This window comes from Zalophus californianus, chromosome 15, assembly GCF_009762305.2.
Source record: "Zalophus californianus isolate mZalCal1 chromosome 15, mZalCal1.pri.v2, whole genome shotgun sequence".
Taxonomy (NCBI): Eukaryota; Metazoa; Chordata; class Mammalia; order Carnivora; family Otariidae; genus Zalophus; species Zalophus californianus.
In genome coordinates this window covers 12,934,788-12,959,507 of record NC_045609.1, presented here as the reverse complement: position 1 = coordinate 12,959,507, position 24,720 = coordinate 12,934,788, and the positions used below count along the sequence as shown (strand labels likewise).

At 42.4% G+C, this 24,720-nt stretch overlaps 3 protein-coding genes across 13 annotated transcripts in view; 1 reads left to right on the top strand and 2 right to left on the bottom strand.

Moving 5' to 3' along the window:
• Positions 1-2,268, bottom strand: part of GNG4 (G protein subunit gamma 4) — a 67,225-nt gene extending 64,957 nt beyond the window's left edge. Inside the window, exon 1 of one of the 4 annotated variants that reach the window (XM_027597194.2) lies at positions 2,139-2,268. The gene's annotated coding sequence lies outside the window, so the exon portion shown is untranslated. Of the gene's footprint in view, positions 1-897; positions 1,106-1,228; positions 1,359-2,138 lie in introns of those variants that run through there. The other 3 variants (XM_027597192.2, XM_027597196.2, XM_027597195.2) reach the window with 3 other exon arrangements.
• On the top strand, positions 498-2,185 carry LOC113920686 (basic proline-rich protein-like). The gene is made up of 2 exons (XM_027590964.2): positions 498-628; positions 832-2,185. Exons 1-2 carry the CDS (start codon positions 498-500, stop codon positions 2,183-2,185), a joined length of 1,485 nt encoding a protein of 494 aa, XP_027446765.2.
• Positions 2,269-13,561: 11,293 nt separating the features above from the next.
• LYST (lysosomal trafficking regulator) overlaps positions 13,562-24,720 on the bottom strand; it is a 177,552-nt gene continuing 166,393 nt past the window's right edge. For 7 of the 8 annotated variants that reach the window (XM_035724098.1, XM_027587647.2, XM_027587628.2 and 4 more), the window contains 5 exons: positions 22,179-22,318; positions 21,805-21,902; positions 16,978-17,134; positions 16,485-16,556; positions 13,562-15,620 (listed from right to left, as the gene is read on the bottom strand). In XM_035724098.1, the coding sequence (XP_035579991.1) occupies positions 15,482-15,620; positions 16,485-16,556; positions 16,978-17,134; positions 21,805-21,902; positions 22,179-22,318 (606 nt within the window). In that variant the 3' untranslated portion in view covers positions 13,562-15,481. The remainder of the gene's footprint in view (positions 15,621-16,484; positions 16,557-16,977; positions 17,135-21,804; positions 21,903-22,178; positions 22,319-24,720) is intronic. The other variant, XM_027587656.2, reaches the window with a different exon arrangement.

Here is a 24,720-nt window from a genome sequence, read left to right as displayed (position 1 = left end):
AAAATCTGGAAAAGGATTTCCCCAAAGAATCAAAAAGCCAGCCACAGAGCCCAGGTCTCGCTGCTGCTCTGAGGCATTTACCACGGAATCTGTCTGTCCCACGGTGGGAAGGAAGCCTCACGGTGAGGACACGCGAGCAGATGACAAGACTGACACGTTTTAATGGGCAACACCGTGCAGCCCAGGAGGCCTTCTGTTCTGACTGAAACGGCAGGCCCTGTGCCAGCCTTTTACAGCCCTAGGAGGTAACAGAAGCAGACGAGGACCGGCCGTGTTGGGGGGCTGGGAAGAGGGTGGGAGACCCGGCATTCAGGATCCACTTTATCACTCGATCAAACTTTAACATTTTTGGATTTCCTAACACCCTAACCCAAAATACACGAAAATAAGCCAGTCCTCCCAAGTTAAGACGTTTTCTCCAGCCACACCTCTGCCCCCGCTCACCCTCCCGTTATTATTTCTAAGGCAATTAAAAGATTAAACCAAAGCTCCCCCCAATGCCGTTGGCTGCGCGCGCTCCGAGTGCAGACGGTTTCAGCACCAGCCTCGGGGACAGACGCCATAAGGCCGGGAAAACGGAATCCTCGCCTTGGCGGCTCCTGTCACCACCAGAACTGCTCGGAGGCAGGTATCCCGGGGTATTGCGAAATCCTAAGGGCTTCTTCAGGCACTGGCCGAAAACATTTTCACAAATAAAACGACCAACTAACCACACCAGCCCTTCCACTGCCGTCCTCTTCAACGGGGGACGTTCCTGCCTGGAGCATGGCAAGCGTTCGTGACCTACATATGGAAAAGGGGCCCCCCGGGAGCCTCCCCCCCACCCTCAAGCCCCAGAGATCGGGAGACACCGGCCACCCGGAGACCCCCTAAGCGTTCGGAGCGGTCTGTCCAAACCTGCGCTCGGGTTTGCCAAGGGCTCAGCCGAGGGTCGTGGGTTCGAGGGGCGCGCTCACCTGCCAGCGCCCCGCCGCCGACGCCCACCTGTGCGGCAGCGCGAAGGCCGGCTTGCAGCGGGCGGCCCGGGAACCCCAGGAATTTGTTTCGCGTGCTTCCACTGACGGCGGCAGGACGACACACGCACCAAATCGCGTCTCCAGTTGCAGAGACTTTCCCGCCCGAGTTGCCCTTTGGCTTCTGGCTCGCCCCGGGGTCGCGAGCCAGGGCCGTGCCACCCGTTCCCCCACAGCCACCCCGGGCCCGGACCGCCGGCGGGGCGCCCACTTACCCGGAGCGGGGCGCGCGGGCCGAAGGCGCCGCTCACGCGCGGGCTTTGTCTCCGGCGCGGTGCTCGCGGGGGGCGGCCAGACCGCGCGGCATCGCTCCTCGGCCGGGCGCGGGGCTGGGCGGGCTCGGGCTCGGGCTCCGCGCCCCGGCTCCCGCGCGCCTCGGCGCTCACGGGCTCGCGGTGGAAAGGCGCGCCCCGCCCCGCCCCGCCCGCCTTCCCCGGGGTCTCCGGGCCGCGTCAGCAGCCCCGCCCGGGCAGGGGAAAGACGACGTGGGGCTGGGGGCGGGGGTGCCGGGGAGAGCGAGCCCGTGCCCCGCGCGCGACAGAAGTCACTCAGACCCAAAGTACTTCGTCTGCTCCCCGCCCCCGGTGCGGAGCTCCCGGAGCGTGTGCGGGCCCGGCGGCGTGCGGAGCGCGGGACCCCCACCTCCCCACCCCGACCCTTTCCGCCCTCCTTCCATGTTGGTCGCGCCCACTCCGCGGCAGGGTCTCGCCCGGCGCCCGGGAGGGGCCGGGAAATCCCGCCCGCCGCCGCCGACGTCACTGGTGCGTCACCGGGGCTCCCGCGCCAGGGCTCCGCGCACTCCCCGCGCCCCCCGCCTCGCGCCCCGCCCCGCTCGACCCCCGGCCGGCCGCGCGCCCCCGAGGGGCCCGCCACTCCGCCCGGAGCGCGCGCGCGCCATCCAGGGGCTGGGGGCGGGGCGGTGGCCGTGGCCGGGGATCGCGGGGCCGCGGTCCTCGCGGGGTTCCGCCCCCGGAGCCTCCCGCGTCCTCATGCGTGCCTGGGGGTTAGTTCCGGGGACCAGCCAGGCTGGGTGCGGCCAGTTTCCATCCATCCCGAAAGAATACATAATATGTTCCCCCCAACGCCCCAAAGAAGACGGGCAGCGAGTGGAGAGACGCTTACTACCTGCGAAAATTCACAAGGCATTGTCTCGCTCTCCGGGCGAAGGGTAGCGCTGACGTCGCCAAGTGACGGGCAAGCAGGGGACCCCTTGGGGCGCGCGGCGAGCTGCCCCCAGGCCCGCCGGAGGCCAGGAAGGCGGGAACGAATTCCCGGCGTGCGTGGAGAGGGGGAGCCCTCTCCGCGGGGAAATCCTTGGCCACTCCTCCTTCCTCCTGAACTGTAAGCGTTTTGCGGGAGAGATATTTTAAACAATCCTAATTATTATAGTCCTCTACTTTCAGGGAAAAACAGCGTAATTACCGGCCGCGTTCCGACTGCTGGTAAGATAATACAGAACCTCTGGCACGGGGAAGCCACAACATTTCAAGCGGTATTAGCAAGATTGGTAGGAAAAGGAGGCGGACGTGAATTCCTTTATTGAAACAATATAAAATCATGGCTGACAATTAGGAAATATATCTTGACGATCTACATTCGCCGGCCTGGTCCACCATCGGGCAGCCCCTCCTGGATGTAAATGACACAAGGATCATTTGTGTTTTAGATCTCTGATGCCCACGGACTTGACATTTGCCCCAGACAAATGTGCAGCTTTGCTGACTCCCAGTGCCTGACAGAATGCAAATGCGGAGTTCAGAAGTGCCCACCTGGGGCCAGCAAACATCTCACAGAGATTTTTTTCACAGCTCGCAAGTGCCCATTTAAGGCACAAATAAACTATGGTAAAATGACTAAGGCCGCACATATACGTACAGCACTGACGTTTTTTAAACAGTGAGAAAGATATATGGGTACTGCGTTTAAAATTCAGAAATCCAAAACTGGACTCATTATTTCTACCCCCAAATTTATTTCTCCTGTATTTCTTTTTTTCTTTTTAAGATTATTTATTTATTTGAGAGAGCAGAGTGTGAGAGAGAGCATGGGGCGGGGGGAGACAGAGGGAAAGGGAAAGCAGACTCCCGGTTGAGCAGTGAGCCCGAGGTGGAGGCGGCTGGATCCCAGGACCCTGGGATCATGACCTGAGCCAAAGTCAGACACTTAACTGAGCCACTCAGGCACCCCGTTTTCTCCTGTATTTCTTGCCTCAACAGCACCTCCTGCCCCTCCACTTGGTTGGCCAAGGCAAAATCCTGGTTTCCTATCATCCCAACTCCCATCTCAAGCAAGCCCAAGTATCAATTATAAGGGAAATCAATATCTACACTTCCAGGTACCCCACTTCCTTAATTTATCTAATTTATTACACTATCCTTTAAGGCAGACTTCTATCCACTAAAAGACAAAGAAGAGAGTCTGGGCCAGTGGTTGCAGAGTGGATCCCAAGATTGGCAGCAGCATTACCTGGGAACTTGTTAGAAATGCAAATTATCAGGACCCACCCCAGCCCTACTGAATTACAGACTCTGGGGATGGGACCCAGCAATCTGTGTTTTAAGCCCTCCAGGGGATTCTGATTCTGTCCATCCTTGCTTATCACCCAAGACTGCTAGGACCCGGGACACCCATCTTCCTTCCTTTGTCCCTGGGAATAGTCCTTGTTCTCAACTCTTTGTCCGATATCAATATGGCCACTGCCGATTTCTTAGACTGGTGTTTGCTTGGTGTATCTTTTCCCATCCTTTTACTTTAACCTACGTCTTTATTCTTAAAGTGGGGTTCTCTATTCTTGAAGACAGCACAGAGTTGGATCTTGTTTTTTAATTCAGCCTGGCAATCTGTGCCTTTTACTTGGGAAGAACTGTGACCTACTAAAACCGTGGACAAGAAAGGAGATAAGGGGCTATTTGGGGGAAGTCAAGTAAGTTCAATTCAAGGTAGGGAGCTTCTTAGCAAAGAAGAAACTTGAGGAAAGTGTGAAAGCGAAGATAAACTAAGTGAGGGCTTGATATTCTGAAGAAGAATTATTCAAAGATAAGGAAAGTCAACCTAGTGAGTTGGGAAGTTTTCTTGAAAACAAGCAAAGAAACAATCAAATGTGCCATACTGTCTGTCCATCTGTCCACCCACCCATCCCCTTGGTGGTCCACCTACCCCCACCTCCCGATCCATCCATCCATCCTTCTTTTCCAATATGCACCTACTCTACCCCATTTCAATGATCCTGTAAGTTGCTCAAAACATTGAAAAATTCCTCTTATGGAATTACCTGCAGAATCACAATTTTCTTACTACCTTGTAATTGTACTTTGTTTTCAACTAAAACAGTTATCAAATATTTTATTTATCAGATTCAGCTCTGAATGACTTTTAGTTGTTTTGAAAGCTTACCTATGTTTATAGGAGAAATATTTCTCAACACTGAGTATATACCAAATAATCAACTGTAATAACTAAAAGAAATCTAAAATGCAGGAAAACGTGGTAGGAAGTAAAACAATGGGGAAGAGGGTAGCTCATGTAGCAAGCACCAGTTTCAAGCACATGTATCTATGAGGCTGGCTTTGCAAATGATGCCTGATCTGAGGGCCAAGGAACATGTTTGTGTATAAACGTGCACATGGTAGAGAGGACCGTGGAATACACCTGTTCTTTCCCATCTCACTACAAGCTGTGAGACGTCAGACTTAACAACTCTATTCTCCAGACCATTCTAGGAAATAAAATAGATGTCTAATTCTTACGTAACTAGGAACACACATGAGTAGGTTTTACTTTTATTTATAATAAAATACTATTATGTAGAATATTATCTAGAAAGTACATAATGAAATTAGCTAATTAACTGTGTTTTGGTAGTATCAAGAAGTATGAAAATTATAGCTTGATTTTTCTTAAAATCTCAGAAAAGGTAGTTTTTATTCTTGATGCTTGAACCTGGATTCCAAGGATTATTAAAGCTCTTTTAACAAAATTAAAATCTGGGAATGAAAGAATGGCTTTTTTTTTTTATCTTTTAATTTTTTATTGTTATGTTAATCACCATGTATTACATAATTTGTTTTGGTGTAGTGTTCCATGATTCATTGTTTGTTCATAACACCCAGTGCTCCATGCAGAATGTGCCCTCTTTAATACCCATCACCAGGCTAACCCATCCCCCACCCCCTCCCCTCTAGAACCCTCAGTTTGTTTCTCAGAGTCCATCATCTCTCCTGGTTCGTCTCCCCCTCTGACTTACTCCCCTTCATTCTTCCTCTCCTGCTATCTTCTTCTTTTTCTTTTTTCTTAAAATATGTTGCGTTATTTGTTTCAGAAGTACAGATCTGTGATTCAACAGTCTTAGACAATTCACAGCGCTCACCGTAGCACATATCTTCCCCAATGTCTATCACCCAGCCACCCCATCCCTCCCACCCCCGACCACTCCAGCAACCCTCAGTTTGTTCCTGAGATTAAGAATTCCTCATATCAGTGAGGTCATATGATACATGTCTTTCTCTGATTGACTTATTTCACTCAGCATAACACCCTCCAGTTCCATCCACGTCGCTGCAAATGGCAAGATCTCATTCCTTTTGATGGCTGCGTAATATTCCATTGTGTATATATACCACCTCTTCTTTACCCATTCATCTGTCGATGGACATCTTGGCTCTTTCCTTAGTTTGGCTATTGTGGACATTGCTGCTCTAAACATTGGGGTGCACGTACCCCTTCGGGTCCCTACATTTGTATCTTTGGGGTAAATACCCAGTAGTGCAATTGCTGGATCGTATGGTAGCTCTATTTTCAACTGTTTGAGGAACCTCCATACTGTTTTCCAGAGGGGTTGCCCCAGCTTGCATTCCCACCAACAGTGTAGGAGGGTTCCCCTTTCTCCACATCCCCGCCAACATCTGTCGTTCCCTGACTTGTTAATTTTAGCCATTCTGACGAGTGTGAGGTGGTATCTCATTGAGGTTTTGATTTGGATTTCCCTGATGTCGAGCGATGTGGAGCACTTTTTCATGTGCCTGTTGGCCATTTGGATGTCTTCTTTGGAAAAATGTCTGTTCATGTCTTCTGCCCATTTCTTGATTGGATTTTTTGTTCTTTGGGTGTTGAGTTTGATAAGTTCTTTATAGATTTTGGATACTAGCCCTTTATCTGATATGTCATTTGCAAATATTTTCTCCCATTCTGTCCGTTGTCTTTCGGTTTTGTGGACTGTTTCTTTTGCTGTGCAAAAGCTTTTTATCTTGATGAAATCCCAATAGTTCATTTTTGCCCTGGCTTCCTGTGCCTTTGGTGATGTTTCTAGGAAGAAGCTGCGGCTGAGGTCGAAGAGGTTGCTACCTGTGTTCTCCTTTAGGATTTGGATGGACTCCTGTCTCACGTTTAGGTCTTTCAACCATTTGGAGTCTATTTTTGTGTGTGGTGTAAGGAAATGGTCCAGTTTCATTCTTCTGCATGTGGCTGTCCAATTTTCCCAACACCATTTGTTGAAGAGACTGTCTTTTTTCCACTGGACATTCTTTCCTGCTTTGTCAAAGATAAGTTGACCATAGAGTTGAGGGTCCATTTCTGGGCTCTCGATTCTGTTCCATTGATCTATGTGTCTGTTTTTGTGCCAGTACCATACTGTCTTGATGATGACAGCTTTGTAATAGAGCTGGAAGTCCGGAATTGTGATGCCGCCAGCTTTGCTTTTCTTTTTCAATATTCCTCTGGCTATTCAGGGTCTCTTCTGGTTCCATACAAATTTTAGGATTATTTATTCCATTTCTTTGAAAAAAGTGGATGGTATTTTGATGGGGATTGCATTGAATGTGTAGATTGCTCTAGGTAGCATTGACATCTTCACAATGTTGGTTCTTCCAATCCATGAGCATGGAACGTTTTTCCATTTCTTTGTGTCTTCTTCAATTTCTTTCCTGAGAAATTTTATAGTTTTCTGAGTACAGATCCTTTGCCTCTTTGGTTAGATTTATTCCTAGGTATCTTATGGTTTTGGGTGCAATTGTGAATGGGATCGACTCCTTGATTTGTCTCTCTTCTGTCTTGTTGTTGGTGTATAGGAATGCCACTGATTTCTGTGCATTGATTTTATAGCCTGCTACTTGACTGAATTCCTGTATGAGTTCTAGCAGTTTTGGGGTGGAGTCTTTTGGGTTTTCCACATAAAGTATCATATCATCTGCAAAGAGAGAGTTTGACTTCCTCTTTGCCGATTTGGATGCCTTTGATTTCTTTTTGTTGTCTGATTGCTGTGGCTAGGACTTCTAATACTATGTTGAATAGCAGTGGTGAGAGTGGACATCCCTGCCGCGTTCCTGACCTTAGGGGACAAGCTCTCAGCTTTTCCCCATTGAGAATGATATTCGCTGTAGGTTTTTCGTAGATGGCTTTTATGATATTGAGGTATGTACCCTCTATCCCTATACTCTGAAGAGTTTTGATCAAGAAAGGATGCTGTACTTTGTCAAATGCTTTTTCTGCATCTATTGAGAGGATCATATGATTCTTGTTCTTTCTTTTGTTAATGTATTGTATCACGTTGATTGATTTGCGGATGTTGAACCAGCCTTGCAGCCCAGGGATAAATCCCACTTGGTCGTGGTGAATAATCCTTTTAATGTACTGTTGGATCCTATTGGCTAGTATTTTGGTGAGAATTTTTGCATCCATGTTCATCAAGGATATTGGTCTGTAATTCTCCTTTTTGATGGGCTCTTTGTCTGGTTTTGGGATCAAGGTAATGGTGGCCTCATAAAATGAACTTGGAAGTTTTCCTTCCATTTCTATTTTTTGGAACAGTTTCAGGAGAATAGGTATTAATTCTTCTTTAAATGTCTGATAGAATTCCCCTGGGAAGCCATCTGGCCCTGGGCTTTTGTTTCTTGGGAGATTTTTGATGACTGCTTCAATTTCCTTAGTGGTTATAGGTCTGTTCAGGTTTTCTATTTCTTCCTGGTTCAGTTTTGGTAGTTGATACATCTCTAGGAATGCACCCATTTCTTCCAGGTTATCTAATTTGCTGGCATAGAGTTGCTCATAATATGTTCTTATAATTGTTTGTATTTCTTTGGTGTTGGTTGTGATCTCTCCTCTTTCATTCATGATTTTGTTGATTTGGGTCATTTCTCTTTTCTTTTTGATCAGTCTGGCCAGGGGTTTATCAATCTTGTTAATTCTTTCAAAGAACCAGCTCCTAGTTTCGTTGATCTGTTCTACTGTTCTTTTGGTTTCTATTTCATTGACTTCTGCTCTGATCTTTATTATTTCTCTTCTCCTGCTGGGTTTAGGCTTTATTTGCTGTTCTTTCTCCAGCTCCTTTAGGTGTAGGGTTAGATTGTGTATTTGAGACCTTTCTTGTTTCTTGAGAAAGGCTTGTATTGCTACATACTTTCCTCTCAGGACTGCCTTTGCTGTATCCCAAAGATTTTGGACAGTTGTGTTTTCATTTTCATTGGTTTCCATGAATTTTTTTAATTCTTCTTTAATTTCCTGGTTGACCCATTCAAGAATGGCTTATTTTTTTTTTAAGATTTATTTAATTTTTTGGAGAGAGAGAAAAAAACATGAGTGGGGGAGGGGCAGCGGGAGAGAATCTCAAGCAGACTCCCCAATAAGTGTTGAGCCCAGTGTGGGGCTTGACCTCAAGACCCATGAGATCATGACCTGAGCTGAAATCACTAGTCAGACGCTTAATCCACTGAGCCACCTAGGTGCCCTGAGAATGGCTTATTGTTATCAGCCCTCAGAAGTTTTGGTAAGACAAGTTTAAATCACTTTGGAAATGAGCCAAACTATGCCAAAAAATCTTTTCTAAACTCAAATCTCATTAACTTTGTTCATGAGAGGAGAAACAAGCTTAGCACTTGAGAATATTATAGCCCAGCCTCAAATAATCATCCAGTCGTTTTGACCTCAAAGGACACATAGTATTGTTTAATTTCTCTCAAATAGCTGAGTTGTAACCCAGTGTCCCCAAAGTGGCAGGATATATTTTTCTGTTCAGGTCATATAACACACAATAAAATTAGTGGCATCTCTTTCCCAACTCATTGGCTGTTTAAGTGTATACATTTTGTATTGGCAAATATAGCTGCTTTTTATTTTTTTATTTTTTTTCAAGATTTTATTTATTTGACAGAGAGAGACACAGTGAGAGAGGGAACACAAGCAGGGGAGTGGGACAGGGAGAAGCAGACTTCCTGCAGAGCAGGGAGCCCGATGCGGGGCTCGATCCCAGGACCGTGGGATCATGACCTGAGCCGAAGGCAGGCGCTTAACGACTGAGCCACCCAGGTGCCCCTATAGCTGCTTTTTAAATTGTGGAGTTTAAATTGGACATAACCTGGGGGAAGTATCATATAAATACTGTGTAATGTGATAGTGTGCTACTCCAAAATACCAGGTTGTGCTGAACCTAAAACCTCTTTTGCTTGCCTTTGACCTCAATCTTGACTTATTTCAAATGGCTATCTACTCTGCTCAACCCAACTATTAATGCTTTTCAGTTGGTTTTCTTAGTTAAAGGTTTTAAGCCTATAAAATTTTAAAGTGCTTTGGCTTCATAGTATATGGAGTGTCATCCTGAGAAGGGGAGGATGTTGAAAAATAATATAGTTGTTCAAGAATTAGGACAGATTGTGAACAAATGGGGACATATTGCCCCCAATTTGGGACAAGCTGGGAATAGCTGAGGGTAATCAGTAAAGCAAGGGTAACGTGAATAATCCAAGAAGCCCACAATAGTTTCAATCTCCAAATGTTAGGCAATTGAGTTTCTTTCCTCCCTATTCACTTTCTGAACATTGACCTTGTAGTTCTTTAATTTTTGACACTTTAATTATAGTGTGTCTTGGTGTGGATCTCTTTGGATTTATCCTCTTTGGAACTCTCTGGATGTCTGTTCATTACCCAGGTTAGGGAAGTTTTCAACCATTATTTCTTCAAACAGGTCTGCCCCCCTCTCTCTCTTCTTCTGGGACTCCTATAATGTGAACATTGGTCCGTTTGATGTTATCCTATATGCCACTGAACCTATCTTTACTTTTTTTTTTTTTCTGCTCTCATTGGGTGAGTTCCACTGCCCTATCTTTGATTTCACTGATCCTTTCTTGTTCTTCATCTAGTTTGTTGTTGAACCCCTTTATTTTATTTTTCAGTTCAGTTATTCTTCAGCCTGTAATTTCTGTTTGCTACTTTCTTATATTTTCCTTCTCTTTGTTAAAATTCTCACTTTATTCATGCCTTGTTCTCCTGACCATGGGGGAGCATCTTTATGAACATTAATTTGAACTCTTTATCAGGTAAACCACTTATCTGTTTCATTAAGGTATTCTTCTGAGATGTTATCTTGTTCTTTCATTTGGAACATATTCCTCTGTTTCTTCATTTTCCTTGAATTTCTGTGTTGGTTTCTATGCATTAAATAAAACAGCCACCTCTCTCAGTCTTGAAGGAGTGGCCTTCTGGAGATGAACCTTATTGTTCAACCCTACCCCAGCTCCTGGTTGTCTCTTTGAACCTTTGTGATTATCCAAGTGACTTACTGGTTCTTAGTGGCCTCCAATAGTTGAGGGTGAGCCAAGACCAGTCAGTGTACCTAAGGGAGGATCTCAGTCAGCACCTAGATTCAGGCTCATTGGAAGCCATACCTTCAGGAAGCAGCTTTTAAGGTACACAAATATACTTCTTTAATGGGAAGACTGGAAGATTGGCATTTCTGTCTCCTCCCTCTGCACTGAGCCCTGGGTGTTAGCCAGTTTGGAACTGTTTCTTTGTTGCTAGTGTCCCATTGAACCCATGAACACAAGCCCCACTGGCACCCAGAGCCAGCCTATTAATGGAATTGTTCTCTGGGCCGTGCCCACAAAACGCAGGATGCCAGATATGTACATAAGCTCCTCTCTTGGAGACAATGGCACCCTGGGGCAGGGCAGACAGAGAACATGAAGATGGTGTCTGCTGCTCTCCCTGATTTTTTTTTTAAAGATTTTATTTATTTATTTGAGAGAGAGAATGAGAGATAGAGAGCACGAGAGGGAAGAGGGTCAGAGGGAGAAGCAGACTCCCTGCTGAGCAGGGAGCCCGATGTGGGACTCGATCCCGAGACTCCAGGATCATGACCTGAGCCGAAGGCAGTCGCTTAACCAACTGAGCCACCCAGGCGCCCTCTCCCTAATTTCTGGAGGGGATTGCAGTCAACGTCTAGATGTGTTCAGTTAGAAACCTCTACCCCCCAGCACCCCTTCCACAATATGAAGACAAGCTAATCGACCTCTTTCAGGGAAAGACTGGGGTTTAAGCGTGCTGCCTCTGTGCTGGGCCGTGAGTGGGTAGCTGGGTAAGAAGTACTTCTCCATTTGTTACAGTCCTGTGAGAGCACTGAACAGAAGCCCCACTGGCCACAGAGCCTGGTGATCAGGGGGTATCCCCGAGGTGGCAGCTGCGAAAACGGGCCCCAGACCCATGCACAAACTCCTTTCTGAGAGACACCTGCAGCGAGGCAGAGGGAGAGCACAAAGCTGGTACTTGCCAGCCTCCACAGTCTTTGAGAAGTATTTCAGTGGCCTCTGGGGGTGTGTTGTATTAAATGCCTGCCCCTCAGGCTGACTCTTTTAAGATAAACAACAGAAAATCTTTCTCTTGCACAGAAAGACTGGTTGCATTTCAGTCAGCTGCCTCTACACTGTGTCCCAGGGGTTTAGCCATGGTGAGTCCACAAGACCTCTTTAAGATCTGTTTCTCAGGGGCGCCTGGGTGGCTCAGTCGTTGGGCATCTGCCTTCAGCTCAGGACATGATTCCAGGGTCCTGGGATCGAGCCCTGCATCGGGCTCCCAGCTCAGCGGGATGCCTGCTTCTCCCTCTCCCACTCTCTCTGCTTGTGTTCCCTCTCTGGCTGTCTCTCTGTCAAATAAGTAAATAATATCTTAGAAGAAATAAATCTTAAAAAAAAATCTGTTTCTCAGTTCGCCGTAATCCTGCGGTCTTGTGGACGCAAGCCCCATTGTCTTTCAAAGCTAGATGTTTTGGGGTCTCCTCTCTCAGAAGCATGTCTTAAAAGTTAGATGTCAGGTGTGGGGTTCAAACCCTTTGCTTCTCAAGGAGAAGATCGGGGTTCTGAGTTCTCTGCTATTTGTGGGTTGCCACACTAAGAGTGTGGTTTAAGGGGACATTGTGTCTCAGCCTCTCCTAACCATTTTGGTGTCTCCCCTCCCCCACAAAGATATAAGAGTTGCTCAGCTAGTTTTTGGATTTCTTTCCACAGGGAATTTTCCTGTATGTAGCTGTAGATTCAGTGTAACCGTAGGAGGAGGTGAGTTCAGGATCCTCCTATGTTGTCACCCTGAACAGGAACACCCTGTAGTTCTTTGATTGAAAACATTAACAAGTCATCCAAAATAATGAGAAGCAGATCACCAGGTATGAGCTCTGAAGGGCTAGAATTTCCTTTACTCTTCCCTTACCCCACCCCATCACTGAGCAGGTAAGGGGGACATTTGGGTTGGCAGGCTTACACTGCTAGATGCTACTCCTGAGTTCTTCTGGGGACACTCTTGAGAACCTTAAAACACCTCAGATGCAAAACAGAATAAAAGAATCATTCTGGGGTCTTTGGGCTGCTGGTTCACACACCACTTCGCAAAGCCTGCCAGAGAAGCTGAGGAGTGTAGATGATGCTTGTTCCTTCATTGGGCCTTTGTTCATTGATGTTCCTGCCTTGGGCATTTGTAAATGCATTGTCTGGAACACATCTGCTCCCATCTTCACCTGTCAAATTTCTATTCATCCATTTGAACAAAAATTTCACTTTTTCAAGAGGCTTTCCCAGATCCTCTTGATCTGAATTGGATTCTTCCTGTTGTATTCTCTCAGAGGACCCTATATACCACCTTAACGGCACTGACCATATATTGTCACTGCACACATTGTAGGTTACTGATAGCATGCTTCTCTTTCCAGCCTGTAGCCTTCAGGAGTGCAGGAAACAGCTGTGTGCTCAGCACCTAGTGCCCTGTCAGTCCACAGCGCATTATAGATCTGCTGTTGGGGCATGGGAGGGGTACATTTTTTTTTCTTTAAAAAGTGTGGTTTGACCTTGACACTTCTGTCTAAACTCTATTTAAGGGTATTAAATAAAGCGTTGAAATAAAGGGTATTCAAATAAAGGGCTGAAATAAAATTTCTCATAAAAAATACAATTAAGGGCACCTGGGTGGCTCAGTCGGCTAAGCGTCTGCCTTCGACTCAGGTCATGATCCCGAGGTCCTGGGGATCGAGCCCCGCATCAGGCTCCCTGCTCAGCGGGGAGTCTGCTCCTGCTCTGCCCCTTCCCCGGCTCCTGCTTTCTCTCAAATAAATAAATAAATATAGAAATAAATAAAGTCTTTAAAAAATATAATTAAGAAATGAAAGTTATCTTTTCTTAGTGACATCAATGTATAGGGGAGCTAAAGAGAGAACCTGTCTGGGTTACAAAGCAAAAAAGCCACCTATCTGAGCTCTGGGTCATAAATATTTAAATTGTATAAAGAATAGGTCTTTATATCTATTTTTATGAAATTTATTCCCAATTTGAAGTGGCAGTGTATACAAAGATAACAGAGCTTGTGATATTTTACAGAAACATTTACTACAACATGCACATTATGAAATGTTTCAAACATATACATATTAAGTTTCATGCTGAATAAATAATCCCCCCAAATTAATTTTTATTTTTACATAAAAATATAATATTGCACTCTTAACAAGACCAGTTATTTTGCATATTTTCTCTTTAAATAAATGATGGAATTCAGCCTTAAAAAGACAAAGAAGACTGAGTAGCAACCCTATTCTAATAAGGGACTAATTCCATGTTCTTGGTAGAAAAAATGAAAGCCAGACAATAGCTGCAGTTTTTTTTTTTTTTCTCAAACAAAGCAAATCACTTCAACGTGAATAGGAATCATCTCATCTCTGCACCTATCTGGACCTCACAGTTCCAAGCTGGTCTGTGCAAACCATGATCTAAGTGCGGCCTGTGACACGTTCTCATGGACGTATGCTGTTCCAGTGACATGCCCATGGGGCCGCTCCCTTCCTCTTTCTCGCATCTCCACAGCAGAGACGTTGGAATTGTGTTTTATACGGTTTTTAAGCAGAATGTTTTAGAAAGTCTGGAAGTTACAAAAGTAGTTCTGTAAACACCATATGAATTGAATTTTCATACCAAACACGCAAGTTATTCTTATGCAGGAATACATATGTTTACCCTGTGGTAACATCTTACTGATTATTTTACAGTGTTGTCAAAGCCAAAAAAGCAGCACCCCAAGTCAAAATACAGCCATAATGGTAGAGACAGGCTATGGTAGAGATTTTTAGGAATGCTGTCTTTATGGTGTGCAAGTTTTCTGTGGCGTATACTTAGATTTTTCTGTTGTTCCTCGAGTTCTCAGGTAGTACAGATAAGTAGAAACAGAGCGGACACAGTTTCCTATAAGAATTATTCTGCATCTTGCTGGAAACAAAGTAAGCTGTCTCATTTCTTTTGTAATTCTGTTTTGTGCAAGAAAACACACCCTGCACATTAGATTAAATGTCTTATCTAGAATGGACTCTTAATATCCGTGTCATCTTTCTGCGCAGTGGAGGCTTTCTATTGCAAATTGTTAAGTATTCAGTGCTCTGTAAATGGTAGATATTAAAATAATTATCATTGTGTTTAAATCTTAGTGACTCAACTAAGTAAGGATATTCAATATCTAGTGTTATGGATTTTAAACACAATTTTTACCAAAAAAACAGAATGTATCTGAAATCAAATGTGTGTTTGTGGCTGTCAAAAAATTCTGGTTACCTTACCTCTTTGAGCTAAGAAGGCAACTGGAAAAAAACTGCCCACCATAGAGATTCATTAGTACTTTGTTTTTAGTATTCCGATATTCCATAAAATGGTGCAGAGGCACGTTCTGAATAATCTACTTCTCAGAGAAAGCACTTTGCAAGTTCTAACTTCTGATCCTCTTTCTTTACTCTGTGTGTTTGTGTGGGGAGGGTGGATTATCTTGGCATAAAACTTTTTAAATATAATTTTTAGAGTATTTTATATAAATAATTAGCTAATCAATTTAAATTCTACTGGTCCTTTTCGCATAATAGAAAAAGGAGAGACCCTAATCCTTTCTTTAGAATACCCCTGTGGGAAAACACTTGAAGAATACGATTTTAATTTATCATGTAAGACTTACATCTTGTTGGTTAGAACATACTTACACAACCCTCTAGATTATCACTAAATTAGAATAAAACTGTTCTCTCAGGACCTTGTGAGGCTGCAGAATGTTCTGCAGATGAAGAGAGTTGGTCCTTATTTGGATGATTTGTTTGGTCACCCATTTCTTCAGGTTCAACCTCCTAAAACTGGTGAGGTCAACAAATCTAGTTTGGATCTAAAGTGTTTTGGAGAAGCGAGGTTCTCTCTCATTCATCCAGCTGCATAGCTGCTAAGGAAGGAGTAGAACATTGGCTGTTTCAAGCGCTGCTGGTCCTTCCGACACCAGGCGATCACGGTCCCGTCACTATTCGCTGTGTACAGATGGTGGCCGTCACAGGAAAATGTAAGGCTGCCAAAAGAAATCCCATGTGTACATTATCTCTTCAAATTGCATTAGCATATTGGTGATCATATAGAAATTAGTGTAAAGAAGGTAAGATATCTTTACTGGAGCAGAGAGACCAATAAAATGGCAGCTTACAACTCACTGGTTTCTGCGGTAATTCTAATATAGTTTAATTGCTCTGCAGGCAACTTTGTGAAGCTCATTTTAACTAGGTGATACAGAATAAAATCAGATCAAAGAGATCAGTACATTCCATTCCTTCTTTCTGTATTTTCTTTTACCACCTTGTTTATGTTATTACTTAACAAATACTTGAGCATAGGAAAGTTTAGATAATATAACCGTGCTACATTTTCTCTTTATAGAAATAAATGATGATTATAGGGAGATATTTTATTTCCCTGAAAAAGGAAAAGGTAAAAATGTAATGTTAATAAATAATTAATTGGAGTTTGTTAAAATTTAAATTTAGTGCATTGAAAATAAATTAATAAAGTATAATTTGAATCACTTATTTCCGATTGATTTTTAAAGTCAAATTTGTTGGTAGAACAAAGGATAACTGGTTGTTTATCAATCTTTTCAAGCACACTCCTGCAGCTATCAATCACACCATTACGGTATTTTTAATAAGGAAGGAAAAAAATACAGTTTCTACAGTTCAAAAACTTCCCTGGGCACTCTCCCAGGATGCCTTCTATTAGACCCGGAGCTCCTGACTCAGATATTAAGTTCCAGAAAGACATGGACTGTGTCTCCTTGCTGTTTAGCACTCTCATAGCAGAGTTCACAGTCTGTGTGCTTTAATCTCTCCCTAACAAAAATAGAGTTACAAAGTATATTATGAAGAATCCGGGGGTGGTTTACCTTACAATTGGCTTATTTGATTTAGGAAATGTGATTTCCCGCACAGGCTTTAGGTCCCATGTACTCCATAACCTAGAGAGGGAAACAGTCATCATCTAATTAGGCAAACTGAAATTTCCTTCACTAAAAAAACCTATATATTTGTTAAAAATCATCTGGAAGGAAACACAATAAACAATAAACACAATAAACAATTAACAGAAGCTACTTCTGGGAAGTTTGCAGGGGGTAGATGTGGGAGTAAGAAAACTTGGTAAATTTTCATATTGTTAATCTTTTAAACAATTAATAGACAATATACAATTTCAAAACTACACAAAAGCTAAGTTTATTACTTAAAAGTAAAACAGGAATCAGTGAAGAACCTATATCTGAAGGTGATTTTAAATATCTAAATATTGAATATGAACATGCCTAGATATTTAAAGCTAATTTTTGCAATTGCTGTGTCCTATGAACAAGAGCAAACAAAGGGAATCTAAACTCCTCTTACCTTACAATTCCATTCTCTAATCCCCCGGCAATCACATTGATAGATACTCCCTCAGGCTGGTTAGAGAAGGCAACGGAACAGATGATCTCCCTGCAGTGGACATGTCCAACGAGGTCCCCGTTCACTGTCCAGAGTCTGAGGTCGCTGCCTCCACCAGCTAAAACACCCAAATTGTCCCACAGGTCACCAGAGTGTGGGTACGTCAGAGCCCACCACCCTGGGTCCCAGCAGGGCAACCCGTGCACCGAGCTCATTTGTTTGAGTGATAAAATTTATACAGCTCATGACTGAAGCTGTATAAATAAAATTACTACATAATAAGTCACAAAGGGCTCTGCATATTTATCTAGAGACAAGGACCAGTGGAAAAATAAAAATAAACAGATTAACTTAGAAATATAGAGCGACAAGGTAAATTAATCATGTATCTTTGTGTAATCATATTTTAGCAAATGAACTGCCAAGGCTGAATTTGAAGGTACCTAGAAAGTTAAACAATCTGCAAAAACAGATGAAAATATTCTGTGAAACGATCTGTAAGAAGTGACTTATGTGACTTTTGAAGGAAAAAAAAAGTTATAATAAAGATTAGCTCAGTTAAAAGTATTTCTTAGAGAAAAAAAAAAGATATCTAATTCCTCAGAGTGTCTAAGATTGAATCTTGTAGGTCAGTGACTTATTAGACTAATTTTTTTCTTTTCAAAGACCATGAGTAACTAAACTTTCTGGAGTTTTCCAGGGGGTGGGAGAAGCAGTAATTGCTTGCCATCTTCTGTATTTGGGGCCTCATGACGATGAGTCTAGCCTTCTTTGGAGAAATATTCTCAAGCTGATAAAGACAGGTTAAGAGGCACGGTAAAGTTTGGGTGCCATAATGTTACTCCACTTAATTTTATCTCTCCATTAGAACTAAAAAGTGCAGACTTTAACTCTCTCCTTTATTAAGGCAATGAAAAGATTGCATAGATTTCCTATTTTATAGCAAAGAAACAAACTGTGCAAATACTTCTTTATGTCAAGATATGCTGAAGACCTTCAAATATCACAAACCCAAATGCCTTCTGTGTTGCAGCATTAGTCACTAGAGCCGAGAAGGGGAAACAACCAAACACCCAACAACAGATGGGAGGTAGATGTGTACAATGGGGTAGTACTCAGTCATGGAAAGTAATGAAGTTCTGCAACGTGCTGCAACACGGATGAGCCTTAACATGATGCTGAGGGAAATAAAAGGACATTAAAAAGACATAAAAGGACACAGAGTGTATGATTCCACTTAGATAAAATATCTAGAAATAGGCAAATTCATAGCGGAAGTAGAATAGTGGTTACCAGAAGTTTTGGGGCAAGGAGGAAAAGAGTTATGGTTATAGAGCTTCTACTTAGGGTGATGAAAAAGTTTTTGAAATAGTGGTTGCACCACATTGTGGGTGTGGTGATGCCACTGCATCGTATACTTTAAAATGGTTCAGATAGCAACTATAACGTTAAACTTATTTACCACATACATAGAGAAAAGGAGGTTAACAAATGCCTGGTGTTTTACTTAAGATTTCCCACCGATTAGGAGAGATTACCTAAATAAAACATCAGTATGTAGGAGTTCAATATAATTGTAGACGATAAACTCCTCTTTTCCGTAAGTAGATATTCCACTCTTTCTTTTGAATTTAATACTTGATAAAATATTTTAAAAATTTATAAAACAACCAGATGTGTGCTAGTAAGGTTAGAAGGCTTATCAAAGATACTGATGTAGGGGTCGATCATTACCTGTAATCGATAGCTACTGCAGCCTCAGTCCTTCAAAACCAAAAATCTAAATGTGGGCCTTGACTCTGAAATATGGTACAGAACTCAATAGGCAAAGAATCACCCTAGCAGATTACCCAGCACCTCGGGCTACCACGAAACCAAGTAACTACTCATTTGCCTGAGATTGTAAATATCAAAACTGAGGCCTTCACTCAAGACCAGATTACTTTCATGTGTAATTTAGCATGTCAACTAAAAGTCAGAAAGTTGGGCATTCCTGAAAAAAAATATTTATTCTTCCTATACATCTTCACTGAAATTAAAATAAATTGGAGAATTACTGCCCACCCTGAATTTCATAATATTATATTAAATTTATAATGCCATTGGCAACACATGACCAGGCTATGAACCCTAGTTAAAAGGCATATATTTTGATCCAGTGGCAGAATGATTTTTTAAAAAATACAGAAAACATCTATTATAATATTTACATAGTTTAATAAATTTCACATCTTATCATTATAAAAACCACATCCCATAAGGACTGGCAAATTATGATCAAGAGGAAAGAGCTTGCCAGTGTAACTTCAGACCCAACACAAATTTTATATACGTATGTGTAATGTGTATATACGTGCATACACACACACATAACACATATGCATAAACACACATATGTTTTATTTAAATTTTGATTTTAAAGTTACCTGGATGGTACTCATTAACGGGTCAAGATGTTTGGTAGGCTAAATCTGCTAACTTTCCTTCCTTCTTGGACTCTCAGCTGAGGAGGATAAACTCTAGTTTGGGTCACGAAACATAAATTTGGCCTCTCTTTAAAAAAATCATTATTTTTATTATGTTCTCTATATACCAAATTGTTATGACTTCTCTTGTATATGTACCAAGAGGCCTTAAAAAAGTGGAGAAGGCCTTTTTGTTCATCCTGGAAAAAAAAGTTCTAGCCATTACTCTATTATACTGTGCACTCCCCAGGGACACCTGAATACCCTACTAGCGAGTTAGTAATTGCAGCAAAAGTAATTTTGTTTCTTGTTCCCTTAAGACTGGCTGATATAACATCACAGATATAAATCACTACTGGCAGCAGGAAAGTAATTAACTTTACAAAATTCAGCTCCCTAAGGATCAGTCCTAACTTTCAAATGTTGCCAAAACAAGAAAGTAGAGAACACTATATAAATAATCATTATATTATTCCCCCAGATTCCCCTTTGGTATGACATACTAAACGCTGCTAATGTACAAATCAAGGGAGAACAATTAGCAAAAGTCATCAATCATCTACCCACACTTGTATTATCAAAGTCAACAGTTCAAAATCTTTCCCCTTAGTTATGACAATTAGGAAATAAAAATGTTTCCATGGCATTATTTTATAACTGGATGTTAAGATTGGCAAATACTTCATATCTGATACCTTTAAAGCATGACTGAAGACATTACTTCTCCGGAATACAAGAACTAATGAATGTTTTATAAACAATAAAACTCCAAGAGATAGCTGTAGTATAATAAAAAATAAATATTTGGTCTTTGTCCCAGGTCCCTGGCATACAGCTCCTGAAAACCCTTGGTATTTACCATCTTTTGTCGGCTAACAAGCTGACTCCTAGGTGGTAGGCCCCAGATAGCTTCAGGATGGGGGCCTGTTACCAGACAAACCCGCCATGTAGTTAGGAGGTTAGAATTTACAGTACCTCCCCACCTCTGGGGACAGAGAGAGGCTGAAGATTGAGCTCAAGTACCACAGCCACTGATTCAATTAACTGTGCCTACAGAAGGAAACCTCAATTAGGTTAGTTAGGAGGGCTCCCGAGCTGGTGAGCACATTCAGGTGCCAGGAGGGATGTGCACTCTGACTCCACCCAGACAGGCCCTCTGGATCTCCCCCTATATACCTCTTCAGCTGGCTGCTCATTCTTTTTTTTGTAGAGAGACAGCAAGAGTGAGGTAGGGGGAGGAGTAGAGGGAGCAGGAGAGAAAGAATCTGAAGGAGGCTCCCCCAGCCTGAGCCTGACGTGGGGCTCGATCTCACAATCCTGAGATCATGACCTGAGCCGAAATCAAGAGTCGACGCTCAACCAACTGAGCCACCCAGGCGCCCCTGGCTGTTCATTTCTATCCTTTGTAATAAACTACTGTAGTTAAGTATAATGTTTGACTAAGTTCTGTGAGCTTGGTCAGAGGTTGGGAACTCCCAAATTTGCTAACTTTAAGTAGTTAGTGTCAGAACCAAATCGCATTGTTGAGCACCCAGATGGTGTCATAGGATTGGAGAACTGTTGGGGGTCAGAAAAAAACTAAACAATATAAAACATGCAAGCAAAGGATAGAGGACCACTCACTATAGATATGTCAAAGATAATCTATACTGAGTGGGCAGAAAGAGACAATTTTTCAAAGGATTCTTTTGATGTTAAGATCCTTAAGAATAGAAATGCAAACAGAAAATTTATGAATTTTCCAACTGTTCTTTCCTGCTGGATGCATCAAGTTTTTAAATATGTACTACTTGAAAAAACAAAACCTAAAAACATAACCTCTGATGAGGAGATATAACTCTGTCATGTAAATTTCAAGGCAAATTATACCTCCATTTATTATAATATAGTACTGTTCTCACTCAGGGACTGGAAGATATATATATTCAAAGCTGATCGTTGGCTGATGCCTTGCACTTACGTTATGGAGAAGGTAGTAAAGTTAGTAGTTAAAAAGCAGAAGCCAAAAAAAAAAAAAAAAAAGAGAGAAACAAAACCCAAGAAACTCAGATAATTATGTAATAATAACTTGCTTAACTTACATGTGCCCAAATGCAATCTTTCATATATCAGAAAAAGAGTTAAATTATGACAATATTAACTTTTGCATAAGTTGGTCCCTAAACTGATGAACTCGCTCTTGGATCTTATTGTATTTTAACACACAAATACGCTATTACTACAGTACTTAGATGAGGTTAGGGACCTGAGAGATGGAATCCATCAGCTTAACCTACACAGGAGCCAGCTAATGACTCCGTGCTTTGGTTCTGGGCTCGCTCACCTGAATCACACACAGTGGCGATGTCACCGGTAGTTTCGCTAGCAGAGACAGCTGTGACTGGGCTTTTGTGTCCCGCCAGGCTCTGTACATAGCACAGCCTGAAAGACCAAAGACAAATTTGCAGCTGATCATTAAATATATTTAGATTCTCTGGTATAATTCCTTCCCTCAGTGTCTGGACCTATTATTCATAAGGCATTCCCCACTGTATTCCTAACTGATCTTTTGATTTTAATATGATTAACAAAGTAAAGTTTGTATTTCATGCTTAAAATGATCATAATGTAAAGATCTTATTTTAGTGCATCTGTTTCACACAGGAAGAACTGAAACATAAAGGCGGCGGTGTTTGAGTGGGAGACCTTCTTCTGTACCTGTTTAAATCCCATATGATGCAGGTTCCATCTCTGCTCACGCTTATCATTATACTGTAGGGTTTGCAAACAAATAAGCTGGTTATCTCTTCTGTGTGCCCGTACAGATGTATCTGAGACTCCATTTCTATCTCTGAGGGCTGAAATTGAAAAAAGTCAGTGAAGTACAAGATAAAAAGCATGACAAAAGTTTTCCTAGTACTGTGTCTCAAAAATAAGAACAATTCAATGCTGAGTGGTGGGGGGTGGGAGGGATGGGGTGGCTGGGTGATAGACATTGGGTAGGGTATGTGCTATGGTGAGTGCTGTGAATTGTGCAAGACTGTTGAATCACAGATCTGTACTTCTGAAACAAATAATGCAAGATATGTTAAGAAAAAAGAAAAAGAAGAAGATAGCAGGAGGGGAAGAATGAAGGGGAGTAAGTCGGAGGGGGAGATGAACCATGAGAGACAATGGACTCTGAAAAACAAACTGAGGGTTCTAGAGGGGAGGGGGGTGGGGGGATGGGTTAGCCTGGTGATGGGTATTAAGGAGGGCACGTTCTGCGTGGAGCACTGGGTGTTATGCACAAACAATGAATCATGGAACACTACATCAAGAACTAATGATGTAATGTATGGTGATTAACATAACAATAAAAAAATTAAAAAAAAATAAGAACAACTCAAGGGACTCAAACATTCTTCTCAAGCATATCATGTTTCAATCCATTGCAGTTCAACTCTTTCCTAAAGAGTAAAACTAATTAAACATGAACACATTTTTAATTGTCCATAATTTCAAGAATTAAAATGCTTTTTCATTTTTTGTCTTCTTGTCCAATCTTGGTCCAAATACATACAAATATTTTTATAGTTATGATAACTGCCATCCACATAATTTTATATTTTGTGTTTAAACATTCTCCTATAAGCATTTTCTATTTTTGACATTGTCTTCAAGATGATTTTAATGGTGTTATAATATTCTATACAGTTGGTATGCCATAATTTACTTGAGCATTTTTACAGATAGACATTTAAAATTGTTTCTAGTATTTTCCAAATTATAGAATTATAGATGCCATAATTAAATCCTTCATGTGTAAAAGTCTAGTTCTTCTGAATTATCTCTTTGGAATAAATTTCCAGAATCCTATTAGTGGGTCAGTGAATACTAATAATTTTATAGTGTACTTTTCTTTCTTTTTTTAAAGTTTTATTTATTTATTTGACAGAGAGATAGCGAGAGAGGGAATACAAGCAGGGGGAGTGGGAGAGGGAGAAGCAGGCTTCCTGCTGAGCAGGGAGCCCGATGCGGGGCTCGATCCCAGGACCCCGGGATCATGACGTGAGCCGAAGGCAGACGCTTAACGACTGAGCCACCCAGGCGCCCCTATAGTGTACTTTTCAAAGGCATTGTACCAAGTCATGATGCCACCAAGAGTGACATTCACCATTACCTGTCCATAGTTACAGATTGGTTTTCTAAATGAAAGGTTGCAAACCGATGTTCCAAGGGCCATGTTGGCTCACAGATGCCAGATGTCTATATGAGGTTTGACTCTTGTTTTCATTAGACTAAGCTATTTATTGTCTTAAAGTATTTCAATATTCCACTCCAAAGGATATAGAAAGTAGAAAGAATAAGAATAAAAGGCTGTATATTGACCACTCAGTTAAACTAATCCTAATATTTTATATGATCGATTTTTTAAACAGAGAAAAAAATTAAACATTACCCAGTTTGTGTACTGTTCTATTTCCTCTCTTGTGAGAAATTACTACATCCTGAATTTTGTATTTGTTTCCCACGTATGTAGAACATATGTTCTACTATATGTTGCCATAACCATAAGCAACATATTGTATGATTTTTCATGCTGACAAATCACTTTCTTTTTTTAAGATTTTATTTATTTATTTGACAGAGAGAGACACAGTGAGAGAGGGAACACAAGTAGGGGGAGTGGGAGAGGGAGAAGCAGGCTTCCCGCTGAGCAAGGAGCCCGATGCAGGGCTCGACAAATCACTTTCTATATGTGCTATTATTCTCCAGGTATCTTTTGCATCTTGCCTTTTTGTTCACCACTATTGTAGAAATATATCTGTGTGTTGATATATTAGCTGCCGCTCATCCATTTTAAGTGCTATATAGTCCAGGGTTTTATTCACATAAAAATACATATTTTACACTAAAAGGATCAAATGACCAGGCAATACCAGCTCATATTCTTTCTTGGAACAACTGGCTTCAGCTGTGTGGCAGTTGGTTCTGTTTAGCTAGGACACGTGACGCTCAACCACACACAATCACAGAGAGGAGATGTGCTTTCACAAGGACCAGAGTCCCAGGTCTGAGCCCCTGCTCTCTCCTTGACTATGACCCACCCCCACGAGGCCAGGTGTCTGCAGGGCCAAAGGCCCGAGCCCAGAACCCTTTCAGACTGTGCTTCAGGGTACCTGGGACCAAGGAACTCCCTGACGGAAAAGGCCTGAGCCCCTTCTTTTTCTGCCTGAGCTCTGCAGCACTTGAGTTTGTGACTCACTTCATATTCTAA